Source organism: Pipra filicauda, unplaced genomic scaffold, assembly GCF_003945595.2.
Source record: "Pipra filicauda isolate LSUMZ 115617 unplaced genomic scaffold, ASM394559v2 scaffold463_size517996_pilon, whole genome shotgun sequence".
In the NCBI taxonomy this organism is placed as follows: Eukaryota; Metazoa; Chordata; class Aves; order Passeriformes; family Pipridae; genus Pipra; species Pipra filicauda.
The window spans coordinates 419,816-441,187 of NW_024104602.1; the positions used below are offsets into that span (position 1 = coordinate 419,816).

The window sequence follows — 21,372 nt, forward strand, 5'->3', positions numbered from 1 at the left end:
TAAATGATCAGCTTTGCTGGAGGTGCAGCCCTGGCACCTCTGGGGCTGTAAAGGCGTGGTACAAACCCTGCCCCTCTCGGGGTCAGCACCAGTTGTCAGGAATGACTTCAGCCCAGGGACAAAGTTAGGGATGCGAGTGGCTTAATTCCAGTGCGGATGGAGCATCGCTGTCTGTGCTCAGCCCACGTGTGATCTGCAGCAGTTTCTGCTGCCTGAAACCACTAATGAGCTTAAGAACTTCCCTGTTTTCTCAGTGCTTAACGAAAATTAAATCCTTCCCTCCCTCCCGACACAACTGGTCGCGTGCTCGGCCGGTGCTTTCAGGGAGAACAATGGGTGGGCACTGACCCTCCTGAGGTGCCACCTCGGAGCTCTTACGGAATAATTAGGGGATCCTTAACCTTCCCACGAGGTTTAGGGGGTGGTCTTTGCGTTGATAACGTGACGTATCCCAGGACTCGGCCTTGAATTTCAGGCTGTTCCAAACTCCATCTGTCCACTAAGTGAATGTCAATCCAATTTAAGCTTGCGGACGTTTCCAAGGAAACCATGGGAGGCAGTGGGGAGAAGTGGATCGTGGAGGGGCAAAGGGGGAAAGCACAGCAGCAGCACTTTTGACTTTTCACTGCTTATATATGATTAAAACCCAGTTTGCTGTAATAACCCTGCATAGAGCAGTGCTCGGAGGCCTTGGGGGGTCAGACGGTTCCTCTCGGAGCAGCTTCTGTTGTGTGTAAATGAAACATTAAAATAAGAAAGGGGAAAGTGGTTTCAGGTGCTTCCCCCAAGGTCTCAGTCCAGCTTGTAGAGCTTTGCAGTTTCCCACAGAGATCACAGAATCCCAGAATCACTGAGGTTGGAAAAGCCCTCCCAGACCATCAAGTTCACCCTGTGCCCGATGCTCACCTTGTCACCCAGCCCAGAGCACTGAGTGCCACATCCAGTCGTTCCTTGGACACCTCCAGGGATGGGGGCTCCACCACCTCCCTGGGCAGCCCCTTCCAATGCTTAAAATCATGGGTTTGGACAGTGAGGTCCTAATTTTCTACGTGTCAGGCTGGAAAACTCATGGAGCTGTATGAAAACTTGTGCAGTCCCTCAGCTGAGCAAAGCAAGCTGTGAATGGACCCAGAGGAGTCTTTATATGCATATAAAGAGGTGTTTGGGTAAATTTAAGATCAGACTTAGTGCTTGGTTTCTGTTCGGAAGAAATGAGGATTTCCCCCCCTATTTACAGGAATTCACCTTTAATTGAGAGTTTAAATCCTTCAGAAGCTAGGACTGTAAGTGTGCCTGGCTTTCCAGAGAGAAGTGTATTTCTACCTGTTAATACAGCTGTTAAATAAAGTGTTTGTCTTGGTTATTGAAATGAGGAGTGAGGATCTCGCTTTGGAGCTCTAAAATGGGATATTATCTGTCATTTTAGTTTAAAGAATGCTGCTGGCTTCAAATGTTTTACTGTGACAAATAGCTGGAGCTGGAATTCTGGTATCTGGGGATATCCTGCGTGGATACATCATCTCCCTGTGCATTGTAACTGCAATGTGAGGCACAGACTCCCCAGCTCAGAGTTTTTTGCAGCTGTTGTCCGGCGTCAGATCCTCTTTGATTCAAATCCCCCCAAGATTTGGACCGGCAGCAGGAAAACTGGCTGTGGGGAGGTGTGTGCTGGGCACGGGCACTGGGAATCGTCCTTGGGCCGAGGCTGTGGGATAACAGGGGGGTTCTGGCTGCTGGGGGGGCTCTGCAGCACATTCCTGCTTATCAACTGTTTACCCTTCCACGCTGGGCACAGCCTGGGAAAGCAGAGCTGGCTGCAGCTTGCTTGGATCTTCCAGCAGCTCCTGGAAACTTCCTACCAGTTCCTCCTCTGTTCGCCCGGTAGCTGCGAGCGGCTCCCGCTGCCACTTTGGCTCTGCTTCAGCTGGCAGCCCGTGCAGCTCAGGAATCCCTCTGGGATCGCCTCTCTGGTCACATTTGCTGTGGTCTGGCTTCACATGTTTTCTCCTTGTACCCCTCTCCTCGGAGCCTGGAGCTCCAAACCATTTGCATCTTTTCCTGCACGGGTGCCTGGGATGTGTGATCGTTCCCTTCCCCGTCCCTCTGCTCCACGTGTTGAACATCTCAGTGTGCAGTTAATGTTCTCAAATCCTGTAGCTGATAATCAAGGGGGTGATTCTGATTGGGTTTTGTTTCTCCACTAGGCAGTGCTAAGAGTTCCTCAAAAGTTTTGCCCTTTTTTTTCCTGTTAGGAATGTTCTCCTCGAAGTTGGAGGAAGCACGTGGTGGTGGTGGGAGGGGTGTTGTTGAAGTATCAAAGCATCATTTGTGCAGAACAGCTTCTGTAGCACTTGTAGCAATCTTCTCCCCAGTACTCACCACACCTGGATGTTTTGAAGCCACAGCCTGACTTCCAGGGACCTTCCTGAAAATCCAGTTGGAGGCACCCTTGCCATTTCCATAAAACTCTTTAAAAGCTTTGTGGTCCCCAGAAGGGAGCTGTAATTAGGCTCCTTTGCCAGGGATCCGATGGTTTGTCCTCTGGAGTTCCCACTGGCTCCATGGTGACCTGCACTGATGTGAGAATGGAAGTGTTTTCAACCCCCCCCACCCCGAATTCAACCTGGAGCTCCGGGGACCGGGTGTGCGGCTCGGTCATTGTTCTTAACCAGTCCTGATTTTTTTTAGTCCGTCTTTCCTTCCGGCTGTACAAGATGGAACAAAATCCAAGCAGTGTGTTGGTGTGCTGGAGCTGATGTGGCCCAGCTGATTGAAGGTGTCCCCTCCCGGCCCTGGCTGTGCGAGCCGGGTGTGTTTAATCGCTGCCTCTCCGAGCAGCCCAGGGCTGTCACGCACATGTGGGTCCATTAATGCACCTTAATGAGTGGATATAAACCAAATCACTGCCAGCGTGGGCTGCAAACCCTGTCCAGTCTATTTAAAGGTGATATTTGTTGCCACGACTGATCAAACCCGGGGCACGAGCAAACCTGTGTGTTTAAGTGCACCTCTAATGATGTGGGGAAGGGATGAAAGAGCTGGGGCAGCTCCTAATGGGAGTTAAATGGGCTCTCCTGGAAGCGCTGTTCCAGTGAGCGGGATTCTCCTTGTCAGAGAGAGTAGAGTGGCTGAATTGCCTGTGTTTGGCTTGTGGTTCCTGGTGTTTTAATGTGTTACAACATCCAGCTCCTGCCTGAGAGTTTTCTCCCCAGGTTTCTCATGGCAACACCGTGCCGGCTGATGGCCCCTAGAAATGCTCCTCTGGCTCTGCTCAGGACCTTTGGCAATGCTGAGTCCCTCCACTTCCTGGGCTTAAATTATCCAATTTGATCCAAATTTCAGTGATTCTCTGCTAACACCACCTTAGGAATGAAGGAACTTGTTGTCCTTTGAGGCGTCAGCACCATCCCTTGGACTGACCTCACGCATGAAACCAGTCGAGTTGTGACATTTCCAGTGGAACTTCTTCGCTTACCTTGCGAGTTACTCATTTGTAAATACTGTCTCTGGCATTAATGAGAGGGAGGAAAGGTTTAAAGCAAGTTTAGTTAGGCTTGGCAGTTCTACCTCGGTCATAACCGTGTCACCAGCAGACGTGTGAATATACATTGTAAGTGTGGTGGTGATTGATGCTGCATTTTGTGGAGGAAAAAAAGAATTGTTTATTTTAAAGCCACCTCTGGACTTTTATTTCAGAAGTTCCCAACCCATTCTGTGATTCATAGCATGCCAGAATGATTTGGCTTGGAAAGGACTTAAAAATCATCTTTTTCCACCCCCTGCTATGGGCAGGGGCACCTTCCACTAGCCTAGGTTGCTCCAAGCCCTGTCCAACCCTTGGACACTTCCAGGGATGGGGCAGCCACAGCTTCTCTGGGCAACCTGTGCCAGGGCCTCCCCGCCCTCACAGGAAGGAATTAGATTTTTTTAATTCTGAGTTCAAATCCAGCAAAATTGGCTTCAGATTTAAGCTCTGCTCGGGGTTCAGGGTGGCACTGTGGTTTATGAGACATGGGGGAAGGAGAGGGTTTGGTTCCAGGGATTCCAGGGGGAATGTGAGAGTTGTGTAAAATCTTTCCTTGACTTGAGTTCTGGGTTGGGATCGAAGCTCTCAAGTGGACAAGTGCTCAGCATAAGTCGTCCCGTGTCGCCCTTGTCCTCAGCTGGGGCCGTGTGGGGTTTTAATTCTGGTGTTTCAAGTGATGGTCAGAAAGTGAGAATAAAGAAGTAGAAAGTCTGTTTTCTTTTGAAATGTCTGTTAAACTTTGAGTAGAAAGAGGAATCAAAACCTTTGATGGAGGAAACGTGAAATCCCAGAGAGCTGTTGTGCTGCATGGGCAGCTTGTAACCCAGCTGAGGGCGAAGTGACGTGCCACTGCTTTCAAAACCACAGAGAAACAGAAGGTATTTCCAGAGGGAAAGCTGGTAGTGCCTGAAGAACTTTGTTCTAAAACTGAAAATAATCCAGATTGCAGTTCTAGTCTGAAAAGGCAGTTCTGGTCAGGGTGTTTCAGCTGGGAATGAGTCAGAACACAAGAATCCTTGAAAATATGACGTGAACTTGTTCTTTAACAGAGCCTTGTTTTGCCTGCTTGGGCTTAAGGCTCCTTTAAATTTAAGTCGAGGTTATAAGCACGCATGTTATTTAAATTTTAAAATCCAGGCTGTCCTCTGCACTCCTCTCAGAGATGATAACTCCTGGAGTCCATACCTGGAACTGCAGTGCCAAGGATTAGGACACTAAGGTGGGGCACAGGCAGTTTGGAGGGACACTCTGAGGTGGGGAAAATAAGATGAAGATTATTTAAAGGAAACAAAAAAAGCCATTGAAGTTGCATTTTGGGTCAGAGTTCAGGATGATTAGTGGAATGTTATATTGAAGGGATGCCTTGCCCTTCCCTGAATTTCCTGCATTGGTTTTTTTCCTCTCTTTTAAAGCCACTTTTGAGCTTGTTGAGTAGGAACATGTTGCCTTTGGATCCCGAGACAGTTCCTACTGGGAAGAGAGTGCAGGGAGAGTTTTGTGGGGGGAGATGTACTGGAGAGAGGAGAAGGGAAATCCGGATCCAGGGATAGGATGGCATGGAGAGGAGCTGGCAGGGATGCACCTGCCCTTGGAATTCCCACCGGCAGCACAGTTTGCAGCCACACGTGTCGTACACGGGATCACGGCACAGCCTGAATTATTTAGGCAGAGCAGCTTGGAGGAAGCTCCTAAAGCAGCCGTGGAAGGGTGTGAGTGTAATATATAGAAGAGCTTTAATATTTACTATAGAAAAACCTCACACCTTGTTCTTCAAAATAAAGCCCTGGGAATAATCTGTTATTCCGTTTTGTCTGCAGAACAGGAAGGGTGCCAGAGCTATCTGAGCAAAGTGACATGTGATTGATATTTTACCAGACTCAGCCTTCTGCCGCCGAGGAATCCAGTTTGCATTTTGCATCTATGAAAAATCAGATGAGCAGGGCTTGTGTGGGTTATTTTTTTTTTTTTTTAAACCTTGATTAACTTGATTGGCAAAGCTGGTGCTCCTTCTATAAACACGACCGCGAAACCTGTCCCGGAATATTTTCGACTTGGTTTTTCAAATTAGGTGTAGGGGTCTTTTAGGCTGTTGTTTTTGTAGCTGTCACATGGCAGCTTTACACAGAACCTATTTAAACTTGTAACAGGCGATTCTGTGTGAATGGGTGATGCTTAATATATCTGGTATTTTATAGAATCACAGAATCCTGGAATGGTTTGGGTGGGAAGGGACCTTAAAGACCATCTCATTCCAACCCCCCTACCACAGGCAGGGACACCTTCCACTAGCCCAGGTTGCTCCAAGCCCCGTCCAACCTGGCCTTGGACACTTCCAGGGAGGGGGCAGCTGCATCTTCTCTGGGCAACTTGTGCCAGGGCCTCCCCACCCTCACAGGGAAGGATTTCTTCCCTGTATCCCATCTAATCCTGCTCTGGTCCAGTGGTCAGGGCTATGGTGATGAGTGAGAGAAACCAGCCCTTTCTGCAGCCTAATGAGCTCTGTATAAACAATTTTCTCCGGAGTGTGTGGATGATGGAGCTTTCAATGGGTCTCCGGAGAAAAATCAGGCTGGACCCAGGGAAGACAAATTGCAGGCTCCAACAGTGACAGGTTTTCTGAACATTTGAGATGGAAGTGGTGTTTCCACTCTCGGGACGTGCGCGGTGTTTGGGTAATTCAGCCGGGGATTCCTGATGCTGCTGAGATTTATCCGGATTTCCCAGAGCTCCTGGGAGGCTTCCTCCGTGCAACACATTCCTTAGAGCACTGGGAATTTGTCTCCTGTAAAAGCAGCGGGGAGAAAGGAGCCAATCCTCCAGATACTCGCAGTTGTAGGGCTGTTGTCACAGCGTAAGCCGTTCCAATGGAAGTGGATAGATGGGATTCAAGCAGACGGGGCTGGGAGCCGTCGGAGCGGTGCCGTGCACGGAGAGGAGGTTGGTGCTGTCGTAACTCTTTGTGTATCACTGAAGTGCCAAATGGATTAGGAGCTTTAAAAGCTTTAATTTCTGTGCTTTTTGGCACCGTCTCCTCGGAACGTGCGTCTCCGTGGTGGAGCTCTGGAGAGGAAATGGGGCTTGAAGGGGTAGTCCCAGACTAGTTCCTTTAATTTCCCTTGCAATCAAGTGCTGGAGAGGGAGAGACAGATGCTGCAGCTGCGTGATTACAGAACGTGCAGCTGTTATCACACTTGCTCCTTTTCCTGCTAATGAGGCATCAACTCTCTCCTGAGTTTGCTGTTTGGGTCGTGGTTTTATTCTAGCAGAAAATTAGAAGTGTTTTTAATTTTTCTTCATCCTGGTCTGCTTTGGGTTCAACAGCTGTCAGAGGCAGTTTTTCAGAACTGTTGGAGGTTTAGTCCGGTTTGAGGAAGGAGTTGCCGGGGGACGGTTGCCCAGAGAAGCTGTGGCTGCCCCATCCCTGGAAGTGTCCAAGGCCAGGTTGGACGGGGCTTGGAGCAACCTGGGCTAGTGGAAGGTGTCCCTGCCCATGGCAGGGGGTTGGAATGGGATGGACTTTAAGGTCCCTTCCTCCCCAAACCATGCTGGGATTGTATATAAGGAGGCAGCAATTCCAACTAGCTTGAAAATTCCTGGTGGGCTCTGGATGCAACTGCTTGGAACTTTAATTTCCCACAGAGTTACACCTCAGTGTCTTCTCAGCATTAATCCAGCTCCTCAGCCACGAGCAGTAAACGGGTGGTTCTGGCTTCAGCACCTTCATTTTCAATTCTCCACATTATCTTGTGCTTTCCTGGAAGACTTGTGGGCACAGGCAGCTTTCCTTTGCTTTGTGCAGCAATACAAAGGTGGAGAGAGGATGAAGAGCTCTGCCACTCTCCCTTCCCAGCTGGCAGGAGCACAATGCTCACTGGAAGGAGGCTCGGCAGGGCTCTGATTTGAGGGATGATGCACTTGCCTGTCAGATGGCTGAGTTTTGAGCAGCGTTCAAAAGCTCTGTGGCTGTGTTGTGCTTGGGGGAAGAGAAGGGATTGCTGCATCACAGGTGAGCTGGTAGCAGGAGCATCCCAAAGCAATCCACGCACTGCAGGTAACTGGGGAGGTGTGGAAAGACTTCTGGGAAGTGCAGCGTGCTAAGGATGGGTTTTGTTCCGTAGATGCTGGCAATGAATCCTAGAATCCTGGAATGGTTTGGGTGGGAAGGGACCTTAAAGCCCATCCAGTCCCACCCCCTGCCATTGGCAGGGACACCTTCCACTAGCCCAGGTTGCTCCAAGCCCCATCCAACCTGGCCTTGGACACTTCCAGGAATGGGGCAGCCACAACTTCTCTGGGTAACCTGTGCCAGGGCCTCCCCACCCTCACAGGGAAGGATTTCTTCCCAATATCCCATCTAACCCTGTTCTCTGGCAGTGGGAAGCCATTCCCCCTTGTCCTGTCACTCCAGGCCCTTGTCCAAAGCCCCTCTCCATCTTTTCTGTCAGCCCCTTCAGGCGCTGTAAGGTTTAGGTCACCGTGGAGTTTAGGTCACCCTGGAGCTTCTCTTCTCCAGGCTGAACAATCCTGATTCTCTTAAATTGCTTCCCTCAGTCTCCCCCAGGCTTTTCCTAACTTTAGAGCAGCAATGGTGTGAACAAAGTCACATCTGTAGTGCCCAGTTTTTAATAAATATTCCAACTGATTTGGGCACTAAACCCTCAGGATGTTGTGGTGCCAGGGCGGGTCAGGCTCCTACCTGCGGAAGCCTAAGGAGAATGAGGTGACTGATGCTGGGTTAAGAAAAACCATGGCTATTTATTTTGGGGTTTTCACCTCTGCCAGAGGCTCAGGCTCTCATTAAGGATAACAGAAAATAGGATGAGAGTTGCAAGGAAACCACTGGTCCATATAGCCCGGGAAGAGCTGTCCTCCCCGGGGCATGGATCTGCAGGATGCCTGGTGTGCCACTGCCAAACCCTGCTCTGCCCGAGCCAGTTTTTAAATTACAGTCCTCTTCCAAACTCCAGAGGTGGTGTGTGCTCAGTTTGGCCTCTTGTGCAAGAAGAATTCCAGTTGTGGAGGAAAATCTGTCTGACTCGATCCTCCTGATTCCCTAATTTCTGATAAGCAAAACACGCACGTGCATCAGTGTTTGCTCCCCACCGAGCTCTCCTGTCGGGGCACCAGCCTCGGGAAATATCCCGTGTTTAACAGGGTGGAAGGACCCGGTCACCCCAAAACGCTCCAGGAAGGGCCTGACATCCAGAAAAGCACTGTGCAAACCCCAGTGGGTTTCAATCCCTGAATTTCCCTTAGTTAACACATATATAAGCGAGTCAATTAAAACACATCAAGCTTATTTCAAATAGATAATCTAATTATCAGCTTGATTAAACCATATCAAATGAACAGTTCTTGTAATTCGGGAGCTTTGTTCTAATCACTGCCAAAGCAGTAGGAGCTTTAATTAAACGCCTCAAAAGTGGCAGACCAGTGTCAATTGAGGGGAGTTCCAGCCCAAATCCTGATTCAGGGACAAGCAAACCCCTCCTAGGTGGATGCTGCTACAAAGATCAGCTCTTTGGTGCCAATAAATGGAATTTGACTGTTTCGTAAATACCATTGAAGGCAAGTAATTGTCCTTTTCTGCTGTTTCTGATGCTCAGACACAAACTTAATTAAATCTATTCCACTATCACTCATTTAGACTGACATTTTTAACGTTTATGGGTTGGTATCACCCACTCATATCCTGTCTTAGCGTTGGACCTGCAGCAGCTTCTTATGGGAACGTGTGCTCCTTCGCACCGCAGAATTCTTGAATTCCTTAATTAAAGATCAGGTTTTGGTTTGCTGGATAACTCGGGAAGCTGGGGCTTCTTTTTCCTGCCGTGAATGTATCTTTGGGGCCTCCCTGCCCAACGTGATTTGGTGTTTAATGTCCCCAACTTTTATAAGACACGACGACAGGAGCAGCGTGCAGCCAGGTCCCAACCTGCACAGGGATTTGCATGGATTTAATTTATTAATGTTGGCAGGTCTCTGTTTAATAGCACAAGTTTTCTTTTCCCCCCAAGTGGGTGGACTTTCTGTTTTTCTTTTGCCTAATTGTCTCACAAAACAACGCTGGAAGAGCCTGCCTGTATCAACACGCAGGAAATCACAGACTGGGGGTTATTTCTGCTCCGTGCCCTGTACCAGCCTTCAGATTTCGGAAATTTGATGGGAATTTGTGAAGTGTTGGGAACAGCACCAGCGTAAGAGGGAGCTGGGTTGAACAGCTCTGTGCTTTTCCCAGCTGCTGTGGCATTTGCCATCCCCACCTTGCTTTTAATTACTATCATGTTCCACGGCCTGATATTAAACCACATCTAACTAATTGCATCCTGTCTCTTAATTGGCTTAACTGGCCATCACCCAAACAGGCTGTGCTGTATAAAGACAAGCTTCCCCAAATATCCCCTAATTGGCAGTGGGTGCTGTGTGCGGAGCCGGGTCCCTCTCGGCGACATTAATGGCTGTTTTCTCCTGTCCGTTCCCAGGATTGGACATTGATCCTATGACGCATGCCCGGAAGAAACAGCTTTTCCTTCTGAAACACCCAGCTGGTTGTGCTGGCCAGGCCTCGGGCGGCAGGAGGATGGACAGGGCCGGCACGGAGCGCGGGGAGCAGCGGGACGGAGACGCCTCCGAGGCTCCCAGCGGTCCCGGGGGCTTCGTGGGGACTCACAAAGGCAAGAGCCCGCGCGAGGTGCGCAAGACGTACCCGCTGCGCCGGCGCCTGCTCCCCTCGGTCAGCAAAAAGACCTGCAAGGTGCTGCTCACCCGGCTGGAGGATGTGGCCGGGTCTCTGTCCAAGCAGAGCCAGAGCTGTAAAAAAAAGCACCTTCCCAGCTGGATGGATGTTCGGATGTTTTCCGAACAAGTGCAGCCCGTGGGAGCGGGGAAGAGCGATCCGCCCGGGGAGAAGGGCACAGGGACTTACCCAGGGCCGGAGCAGGACCTCGATGCTGCTCCGTCGGAGCCCAGGAAGCGCCGCCTGGCCTCGCTGAACGCGGAGGCCGTGAACAACCTGCTCTTCGAACGGGACGATGGCTTGTTATCCGGCAGGCGCTTCCGCAGGGACTCCGGGAAACCCGCTGGGGACTGTGCCCTGAAGGGCTTGCAGTGCAAAGCTGGGGACAACTGGCCCGCCCTGGAGAAACCAGCTGTGAAAACTGGGAAAGGAAAGAACCGGCCCGAGCCCGGTCAGAAATGCAACAGCTGTGAGCATTCGCTGGACGAGATCTTTGACGATGGGACAAAGAGGGAGGACGGAGCCGTCTCCTACCATCCCACCCCAAAGAGACTGGCCAGCCTCAACGCCGTGGCCTTCCTCAAGCTGACCCACGAGAAAGACCAGCCTCTGAAGCCGCGGAGTAAATCGGACGGAGAGGGCAAGTCCGAGAACCACTGTTCGAAATCCATGCTCAAATGGGCCAAAGCCGGGAGGAAGAACTGTGTCAAATCCAAGAAGGAAGCGACCAGCTTAAAAATGGACGGGCAGCACGGCTGGCAAGGCCAGGCCCTGGGCACCTTTGGGAAAGGGGAGCAGCGGGACTCCTCCAGGCTCTACGGGACGACAGAGCCCGTCCCCTACGAGTCACTGTCCGGCTCCTACGCAAGCACCGAGGGCTTCTACCACAGACTGCCTTTGCTTATGGGAGGACAAGCTTCCATGAAGCCAGAGTACGGAAGACCCGGAGAGAAATCCCCGACCCCCAAACAGGAGTTTCATCAGCCTTCCTTTCCCGTGCAGCAGTTCCCTCCCTTGCCCGTGCCCGGGAATCACGCGGATTGTGGATGTCTCTACGAATCCTCGGATCTGACCCCGTTGAACGGGTTTTACGTTTATTACGGCCAAAGCGGATACAGTGGCTACTCCCCCTGCTCCGTTTACCCCAAGGACGAGCTGTCGCAGGCCGCCACCTGCGAGGGGCTCCTGGTGTCTCCCGGGGCGCTGCCGTCGGGCGCGCCCCTGCAGCCCCTGCACTGGTGCAGCTCCCCGTACTGCTGCGGGCAGGGAGCGACGCTGAGCAGCTTCAGCGTCTGCGGAGTGGTGCACGTGCCCGAGGGCCGCGTCGGCAGCGTGACCGCGGGACGGAGCAGCTTCCCCTACAAAATGCCTTTTGCAGCAGGTAAGGTGCCGAGGGCAGGCGAGTCCCGGGCGGCGTTCCCGGGAGAAAGGAGAGGGCTGGCGGTTCCCTTGGTTCCACCACCCCCCCACCCCACCCCCGCGCGCGGTGTCTCGTCTCAGAACTCGCCTCCCACCTCCCCTTCCCTCGTGTTTAGCCCGGAGGGTTTTTCCCACCGAAAGGTCTCGTCGGTGTGGGAAGCGGAGGATCGGTGAAAGGGTTCGGGCGGCGAGAAGGTGACTCATGGCTTGTCGTGCCGGAGCTGCCGCCGAGCTTTGATCTGTGTAAAACCAGCGGGGTTCAGTTCCTGCACGCTCCGGGAGGCGCAGCCGTCCCGCCGTGCTGCTCCAAGCCGAGGGTCGGAGCACACCGGCCAGAGTTACTCCTGCAACCCTGAAATCTCGCTCTAGGGGCTGAACATCCTCACAGAGCGTGTGAAGAAGCAGGAGTTGTTAAACTCTTACGGTGCCGGCTGGGGGGATGCAGGCTCTTCAGATTCCGTGGATCAGAGCTGGCAGGGCTGTGTAGGGAGTTTCACTCAGGGGGTCTAAGTGCCGGGCACGCTGTTAGTTTGGGAATTCTTGGTCCCATCTTTGCTCTCAGTGTGTGACAATGAAGCCCTGAAATGAGGAGGGGTGAGGGTGCCCAGTGAGTTGTTACCTGCCCGGCTCTCCTCTGTCCCCCGCCTGCTTTTCAGACTTCCTGCTTTACCTCGGAGCTTTGCCTCTGCTGCTGCTGCTGAAAAATAGCTTTTTAAATATTTAAAAGTGTTGTGTTGTGTGGGGGTTATCAGACACCAGCACTTTGTATAAAGCCATCAGGGTGGACAGTGCTGCGAGCAGCCAGTCTGTAGAGGAGGCTGCTTCTCCAGCTGCTGGGAGTGCCATCACCGGATCTTCCCACTAAAACCTCATGTCCCAGCCAAGAGCTGGCACGACTTACCCACTGAAAACAGATTTTCAGGTAGGTGGATGGCATTTTGGTTCGAGAAAGGCTTTGTCATCCTCCGTTGTAGGAAGCCGCTGAAACTCTGGAGCCTTTGGTTGAAGTGTAATTTCCGTTCTCCCGAAATATCCCCGCTCTCGTGGTGCTGCTTCCTACGGCAGCAGCCAGCCGGTGTTCACTGGTGGCTTCAGAGCTCTTGGAAGTGGAATGCTCACAAGACAAGCAGCTGAGCAGTGTGTTCTGGCCTGACAGTTTCTGTGTAGTGCCCCGAGGTCATACCAGTCTGCTTTGTTCCTCACGCGTCGCACGCTGGTGCCTCTGATTTTGTGCAGCCAGAAGGATGCAGACAGAGTGTTTCCCAGAACTCAGCCCTCCCTGTGGACTGCTGGTTCCTCACAGTGCTGGCAGGGGCAGCAGCAGTGGATTCTTACTGGTGTTTCACCCCACTGCTGCGATTTCCTTCCTGTGAGCAACTTGGATTTAAAATCCTACAACACCGGAATCCGTTAGGTTTTGGTTTGTGGATTGGAGCCTATAAGGTCTCTGAAAATACGAACAGGGACTTATGCCTAGGGGTTGATTTTTATATGATTGTGCACCTCTGAAGTATTTTCCTTCCCTAGAGTGGGGTTATTTTAGTGAACTAAAGGAGCACTTTGGCTGCAGGAGCAGGCTCCCATCGGAGAGCAGTGGGATGAGGGGTCCAGCTTGACGTGCCGTGTGTTACATCTGTCTGATTTGGTGCGTTCCAGGTGTTCATGTGGGAATATCAGTGTCTGTGTGGTCCATACTGAGGGATCGGGCTGTGACCTAGGGCAGTGTGGGAGCAGGGTGGTGGGGACGAGGCAGGACAGGCTGTGAGAGCTGCTTTAGGCCCGGTGCCATCGGAGAGGCTGGAAGGGGTGCCAGCGAGAGCAGCTCTGCACCACTGACTGCCCTGACCTTCAGTACACATTCTTGTGAAGCTTCATCCTGCTTTAGCTCAAGCTTAAAAACTGCTTTTTAAAGCAGAATACCTGAGAGGTGATTCCCTGCTCTGTGGTCCTGTGCCTGCCAGCGCCCACATCCTGGTGTCCATGCTCTCCAGCGAGTTCCTGTGGCGTTTGCCGCTCAGGGTTGGTGACAGTGACAGTGGTCCATGGCATCCCTGACACAGCTCCATTGCAGCCCCTCAGGGAGGGTCAGTGGGGAGGCAGGAGGCAACAACTTCCCGTCTCTCCGAGGGCTCTCAGCAGTTTTTTGGCTTGACTTGGGATGGATTTTCCCCTTCCCGTTTGTAAGCAGCTCCGCAGGGACACGCTCCAGTCTAAGGCAAATCCTGGAGCCCGCCCGGAGCTGCCCTTTGGTCACCCCAAAAAGCACACTCAGGGTTAGGGAACAGAGAGGCGTCACACATGGGTCCAGGAGGCTTTTTCCTGCTGACAGGAGGTAATTCCAATCTGACTGGCTCTTCCGTCGGCTTGGGTTGAGGCTTGTTTGTGACTCCTGAGCGGAGCGAGGTGCTCTGGGATGCTCCGAGAGGCAGCGTCAGCTGAATTCCAACCTGTTGTGGTTCCTGTGTCTGCTGCAGGGACACGGTTTTGCTGAGGGTGCAGCATCTTGCAGTTCTGTTCCACCTTGTTTTCTCTTTCTGGACTTAATTTGGAGAACCGTCTCAATTTTCCCTGATTAGTAGAATTTGGCCTTTTGGAAGGAGCTGGCTGCTGCTGCTACTGCGACTTAATCCTTCCCATCGTTCCCATAAGCCTTTTATTTCTTTTACACATATTGACAGGCTGGAGCTGCTTTGGACACTGGCCAGCCTTGTGTGTATTCCTGGCTGGCGTTCCTTGGGATTCAGCTGGGTTTGTTGTGGTGCAGTGTCATCGGCAGAGCACTGGAGCACGCAGGCTCGGGAATGGCTTTGCTGTTAGGATCCAGTGACAGTGCAAAATGGAATTACAACGTGGAGAGTCTTTACTGCTGTAATGCAATACGGGGAATTTCGGGGGAACGCAGCTGCGGTTCGGGACGGTCTTGGTTGTGTAGTTGCTTTATGTTTCAGGTGAGATCTGTGTCTCTTTTCTTCCCTTCCGTCAGAAGGCTGCAAGTCTCTGGACCAGCTGAACCTCACAATCCCGGTGGCAGGACACCCCGCCTCTCCTGCCCACCCGCTCTCAGGATGTCCCGTTCCCAGCGTGCCACCGGCTGCAGAACCCGTCCCTCACCTGCAGACCCCCAACTCTGACCCTCAGACCATGGCCCGAGAATGTCCACAGAGCTCCAAGCCCCCCAGCGGCTCCAAGTCCGGGCTGAGGAACACGCCGGGCTGCCTGCACGCCTCCAACAGCAAAGCGGCGGGAGCGCATTCCCACCCCAAGCAGCAGCGGATCAGCCGGCGCAGGGCGACCAACGGCTGGATCCCCGTGGGCACGGCCTGTGAGAAGGCCGTCTACGTCGTGGTAGGTCTGGAGTGCTGGAGCCAGGGGGGCTTGTGCACCCTCAGGGATTGAGGGCACAAAGGCTGGAGGGGTCTGGGTCTGGCTTCAGGCTGGAGATGGTCGCCGGGTGCCAGCCGGAACCTCTCGGAGGAATTCCGAGCGGGAGCAGAGCTGCTGCTGGGTTTGTTCTCTTGAGTGCCCCCTGCGTGGCAGGGGTTTGGAAAGGGAGGAGAACCTGCTGCTCCTGTGCTGGGCTCAGCTGGAACGCCGAGCTGCCGGATCCTCCCGGCTCTGGCATGTGCAAGGGTGGCACCTGTGGCACGTGGGAGTCCCTCCTACAGGGATCGTCCTTCTTCCTCCTGGGTAGGGCAAACCTGTCTGAGAAGGTGAGGGATGTTTTACCCTCATTATAAGGGGCAGGCTTCAAGGCAGGTGGTTCTCACTGATTGGTCTGTAGCCCCACAGGAGTATCCTTGAGCACAGAGGATTGAGGCAGTATCCTGCTCCCAGATGGAATTTTTCCAGCACCCCAAACTCCCTTCTCTTGTAACCTACACGGTGGCACAGCAGGTCACTCCTCTGGGGATTACTTGTCTGTACTTTCCCATTTGTTGTGTTGAGGGGCAGAGTCTGGCTCCTGTAAGATGGGAGATTTCCTGCCAGGGAATTCAATTAACTCCAGTAAAGTCCACTTCAGTTGAGGGAGAAGGCAATATCCTTCATCTTATTAAAACATAAAAGCTTGAAATGCGGCCCCACGTGGTGTCTGGGAAGGTGGGATGAGGTTGGATGTGCAGTAAATGCCAGCAGGAGGGAGAGGAAGGGAGAGCTGCAGGCCAGGCGGGGTCTGTGCTGCTGCTTTGTGGTGGCCCAGCCTTGGGCTGCTGAGAGCATCAGCCAGGGCAGGTTTTGGAGCTGCAGCTCTTGGGGCTGAGCACAGGTGCCAGGATGAAGCTGTGAAGGGCAGGGACTGGCCTTGTGCCTACATCCCTCAGGCTGTAACACCCCAAAGGAGCAGCGTGGCCTTAATCTCCTTAAAATGCTGCCAGTCCTGCCTGGGAGATGTGGCAGGAGGTCAAACCATCCTGCTCAGGTGTTCTGAAATGAAATTCAGAGCAAAACCAAACTGAAAGCCCCCAGTTTACAGTCCCAAAAGTGATTGTTTTGTACTGTCAGGGGGTACAAAGGAATATTTAGTAATCCCACTAAGGAAAACTCTGTGCCACGGCCTCCCTGCCAATCCCTGCCCTGTTCGTGTCAAATATTTCATGTTTTGTTGGTTTCCTGACAATATTTGTGTCAGGCAAACACACAGCACTCAAAACACACCTAGTTGTCCGTGCCCTCCAGACAGGCAGGTGAAAAGGTGACTTTCCTGAAGATGGTGGTTTTTCATGCAGAATGGGAGGAGCAAATGTGTTTTAATTTGAAATAAGAGTATTCCCTTCAGTGAGAAGGGCTGTCCTGCTGATGATGTCCTGCTCCTTGCTCCCAGCACGATGTAGGAGGAATAGCTGGGGTTTGGTTTATTTGGAAGTGTGTGGCCTGGAGCACTTGGATGCTGGTCCTCAGCGACCTCCCTTTACCTGTGAATGCCCAACCCATTGAAAAAGTAGCTCGTTTGGCCTGATCTTTGGTGTTAGGAACCAACCTGGTGGGAACAGAGACGCCACAAGCGGCATCTTACGCTGCGTGACTTCTCCTGGAGATCTGTTGGAGCGGGAGCGCTGAGCCCTGAGGAGGCTTAGGTTGGAATTCACAGGAGGAAAAAAGGAGTCTTGGACTGGGGGAGCAAACCCCAGGCTGTGGTTTGTGTGTTGCAGAACGAGCCCGAGCCAGCCATGCGCAAGAGCTACCAGGCCGTGGAGAGGGACGGGGAGATCATCCGGGTGCGCGACACCGTGCTCCTCAAATCCGGGCCCCGCAAGAAATCCATGCCCTACGTCGCCAAGATATCGGCGCTGTGGGAAGACCCCAAGACAGGTACTGTGCCAGGAGAGAGCCTGTGTTGCCTCTGTGCTCCGCAGAGCGGGCTGGAAGCAGGGAAGGGATGGATCTGGGGAGAGCTGCAGGCTTGGAAGGGTACCAGGGGATGGAGAGGAGATGAGCTCCGTGGATTCCGTTTGGATTGTTCCAGGAACTGAAATGCTCCTTAATCACTAGTCTGGGACTGATAATGGAAATCTTGCTGGATGTGAAAGCACATAATATCTGCCAAGTGCCCATCTTAGCAGCCATCTCCCTTATTATTCCACTGCAGCAAACTTTGGGGAGCTGCTTTTTGCTCCAATCCAACATCTGGGCTGGGAGCTGGTGGGAGCAGGGACTGTTCCACAGCAGCTCCTGGTGGACCCCCGTAGAGGTGGTGATGGGAGCAGTGGGGGTTTATGCTGAGGACTGGCAATACCTGAGCCAAGGAGAATGAGCTAAATGTTGTAAACTGCAAGTCTTCCTTAAAAAGGAAATAAAAAAAAATCCTAAGAAATTCCATGTAAAAGACATAAATCCAGGTGTGGTGAGGCCCATCCTGGTCATGTCATCACAGCAGCAGTTCTGACCTGAACCTGGGAGTCAACGCTGCGAGTTCCCACCTTTGGATGAGCATCTTTTCCAGCTTGTGTGCTGAGTGGATTCTTTTTCCAGGTGGAAACGTTTGATTTTTTTTTTATTTTTTTTTTTTTAATCCCTTGGGGGTTTTTTGGGCCCAACTGACCCCTTTGGATCCTACAAGAAGGAGGAGGTGAAGGTGTAGTGGGAAAGCCACGTGACCGACTCCAGGCTGTAACAAAAGGACACCTAGTTCAGCATGAAATATTTATCTCTCACAGCTGCCTCTCCCTGGGCGCTGTGGGAATGGAGGCAGCTGAGAATTGGTGGGAAAACGCTCCCAGAAAACTGCGGGTTGACGTGTTTGGATGGGTGTTGTTGCAGGGGAGCTGATGATGAGCCTCCTGTGGTATTACAGACCAGAGCACACTCAGGGAGGCCGCAACCCCAGCATGCACCAGGTGAGTCCGGATCCGGGCCGGGGGCATCCCGGCATGGCTGTGTTCCTGTGGGAATAGGGGATCACCCCAAGCATCTCCCTGCATTCCTGGGTGGCATCAGACTGAGTGCAAACAGAGCTCTCTTGGCTGTGGTGCAGCTGTTGCCAGATGTGTCCAGCGGTGGTGTCCTATAGATGGGCTTTTCCCCCAAATTTAGTGTCCTGTGGAGAAACTCTGGGCTCTGACAGAAGCTGTTGTGTTCCTTACGGGGTCTACTCTGCTGAGTTTTAGTGTTTCTCCCTTTAATCTGAGAAAATTCCGTGTATTAACTGAAAAGTCACTTTGGCTGTTACCTTAGGAGTAAGGAAGAGTGAGTTTCTGCTGAATCAAGATCAGATGCTGTTCCAAAAGGCTGTTCTAATTCCCACAGAGCTCCATGCTCCTGCTGCCATTTTGCAGGACACTGGAGTGCCTGTACCATGTGCTGCCTTTTAATAAATCCCTTAATCTGCTTCTGAAAAGCGAGTTAGTTTTGTGCAGGAACGTGGGTGCATCGTCCTTGCCCTGTAGAGGTTTATGAGGAGAACTAAAGTCTGGCTCAAGGATGCCGTGCCAGGATAATGGAGTTGCTTTTCAAAGGAAAAACATGTGAATCACTGTGACTTCAAGGCTTGCTCTGCTTTGCATGGGCTTGTGTTGGGTGACAGAACAAGCTGGTTTTACCTGGGAATGGAGAATTTACTGCTGTTTTCAACACAGTTTTAAATACTTGGTGCTTTTCTCGTTTTTATTCCTTTTTTAGATAGAAAGGGGGGGAGGGGGTGAGAGCAGGACTGGGGAGCAGCCAGGGAATTGCACCTGCCTGGTTTGCAGGGCACAGGTGAGTTTCTAAACCAAAATGTGCTACTTTATAAACAGAAGGTGAGTGTATCCAGTTGCACTTTAGTCCAGGGAGAATGCCAGGAGCAATTAAGCCAGGTTTTTGCAAACCTGCTTAATTACACAGGCCTTCAAACGAGAGAGAGCTTGAGCTGAGGGCTGGGCTGGGCTTGCCAGAGGTGGCTCAGGGAGTTTTAATTTAAGGAGCAAACCAGAACCCCAAGGTGCAGAAGGAAGGTGTGGCATTCCCAGTGTCCCTCATCAACCCTGTCCCCAAATGGTCACCCTTTTGTGAGTCTTCCCTTCCAGCCTCCTTCCTCGGGGCTGGGAGCAGAAACGGAGCCTGCAGGGAATCCTTATTCCCAGAGATCATCATCTCTGGGAATGCTGATCTAACCGCACCTGGAATTCTTTCCAGTGGCTCCATCCAGGTTGCCCCATATTTAACTAATCCTGCCTGCTGCAGAGCCAAGTTCCCTAAATTACTCTGGGAAAAAATGAAGGGGAGTTTGCCCAGAGAAGCTGTGGCTGCCCCATCCCTGGGAGTGTCCAAGGCCAGGTTGGACAGGGCTTGGAGCAACCTGGGCTAGTGGAAGGTGTCCCTGCCCATGGCAGGGGGGTGGAACTGGATGGGCTTTGAGGCCTCTTTCAACCCAAACCATTCCAGGATTCTATTCCATGATTCCAGAAAAGACTTGCTGTTTCTCTCACTAAAGTAGCCTTTTTAATTGAATTGGGATGAGGAAGGGATTCCTTTAGCTGTGATATAGAGGTGGATTAGAGAATCCGGGAGGACAGGGGAGGCTGAGGGGTGCAGCTGGCTGTGACCTTGCTGCTGGAGAGCTTTGTAACATTGGAAATGCCTGGGATTTGGGCACTAGGCCTCACAGAGTGTGCGCTGGGCAGAGATAAATGATGGGAGACTCTGCTTCGCTCACGTGTTGATGGATAAAACTCTGGTGCACAGGAACACATGGAAGGTGTCCGGGTTGTGTGGAATATTAGCCCTAAATTTAGAGTGTTTGCTGTCGGCGTGCTTTGACTCCCCGGTGAGGGGCTGGGGGAATGTGTGGGGCTGGTCCTGGCCGGCGGGGTGACCTCTTCCTTCCTTCCTTCCCTCCCTCCTGCAGAACGAGATCTTTGCGTCCCGGCACCAGGACGAGAACAGCGTCGCCTGCATCGAGGAGAAGTGCTACGTGCTGACCTTCGCAGAGTACTGCAGGTAGGTGGAGCTCTGGACCTGCTGCTCTTCCAAAACCTCCCCTGCCTCCAGCTCCTCTCGCTCTTCCCGTTTCCAGCCATCCCGACTGTCCATCCCGGCCCTGCAGGCTGTGGTGGGGCAGAGCTGGGGGAGTGACGCTCGCTCTGCTGCAGGCTGAGGGCTTCTCCCACGGCGGATTCTTTGGGTGTGGGTTGTGGAGAATCATGGAATCGTTTGGGTTGGAAAAGCCCTTGGAGATGGTCAATTCCAACTGTTCCTCCACATGGCTTTTAAATCCCTCCAGGGATGGGGACTCCACACTGCCCTGGGCAGCCTGTTCCAGGGCTGGACAGCCCTTTCCATGAAGGAATTTTCCCAGTATCCAACCTAAACCTCCCCTGGCACAGTTTGAGGCCATTTCTTCTCATTCTGTCCCTTGTTCCCTGGGAGCAGAGCCCGACCCCACCCCAGCTCCCCCCTCCTGTCAGGGACTTGCAGAGCCAGAAGGTCCCCCCTGGGCCTCCTTTTCTGCAGGCTGAGCCCCCCCAGCTCCCTCAGCCACTCCTGCTGCTCCAGCCCCTTCCCCAGCCTCTCATGCTCCCATCGAGGGGCTCCCAAGTGTTGGTTCTTGTATGTGAGCAGTAAAAACAGGGGGGTCACTTGTTGTCATCTTTGGTGCTGTACAACATGCGCCAGGATGGAAATATAAACTTGTGCTGCTCGGGGGGGATGGAAAGCAGGAGTTCTCCTTGAACAAAGCTTTGTTCTCCTTCACACTCCATCCCTTCCCCCTTATCCTTGGGAGCCATGGTTGTGGCTTCCAGCAGGTCACAGACAGCAGGAGAGGGACTGAGTTCATGGTCCTCAGCACAGGAAGGATGTGGACCTGTGGGAGTGAGTCCAGGGGAGGCCACCAAGGTGATCAGAGGATGGAACAGCTCTGCTGCGAGGAAAGGCTGAGAGAATTGGGATTGTTCAGCCTAGAGAAGAGAAGGCTCCACGGTGACTTAATTGCCCCTTCAGTACCTGAAGGAGCCAACAGGAAAAATGGAAAGAGACTATTTACAAGGGCCTGGAATGACAGGACGAGGGGGACTGGCTTCACACTTACAGAGAGAAGGGTTAGATTGGATATTAGGGGGAAATCCTTCCCGGTGGGGGGAGAAATCCTTCCCGGTGGGGGTGGTGAGGCCCTGGCACAGGTTGCCCAGAGAAGCTGTGGCTGCCCATCCCTGGAAGTGTCCAAGGCCATGCTTGGAGCAACGTGGGCTAGTGGAAGGTGTCCCTGCCCAAGGCTGCG

General features: G+C 52.5%; 1 protein-coding gene across 2 annotated transcripts in view; it reads left to right on the top strand.

Annotated features, from left to right (window-relative positions):
* The window catches only part of BAHD1 (bromo adjacent homology domain containing 1), a 31,540-nt gene that overhangs the window by 6,907 nt on the left and 3,261 nt on the right, over positions 1–21,372 (top strand). Inside the window, exons 2-6 of one of the 2 annotated variants that reach the window (XM_027749368.2) lie at positions 10,009–11,643; positions 14,665–15,026; positions 16,829–16,988; positions 17,937–18,013; positions 20,002–20,093. In XM_027749368.2, the coding sequence (XP_027605169.1) occupies positions 10,026–11,643; positions 14,665–15,026; positions 16,829–16,988; positions 17,937–18,013; positions 20,002–20,093 (2,309 nt within the window). In that variant the 5' untranslated portion in view covers positions 10,009–10,025. Of the gene's footprint in view, positions 1–10,008; positions 11,644–14,664; positions 15,027–16,828; positions 16,989–17,936; positions 18,014–20,001; positions 20,094–21,372 lie in introns of those variants that run through there. The other variant, XM_027749367.2, reaches the window with a different exon arrangement.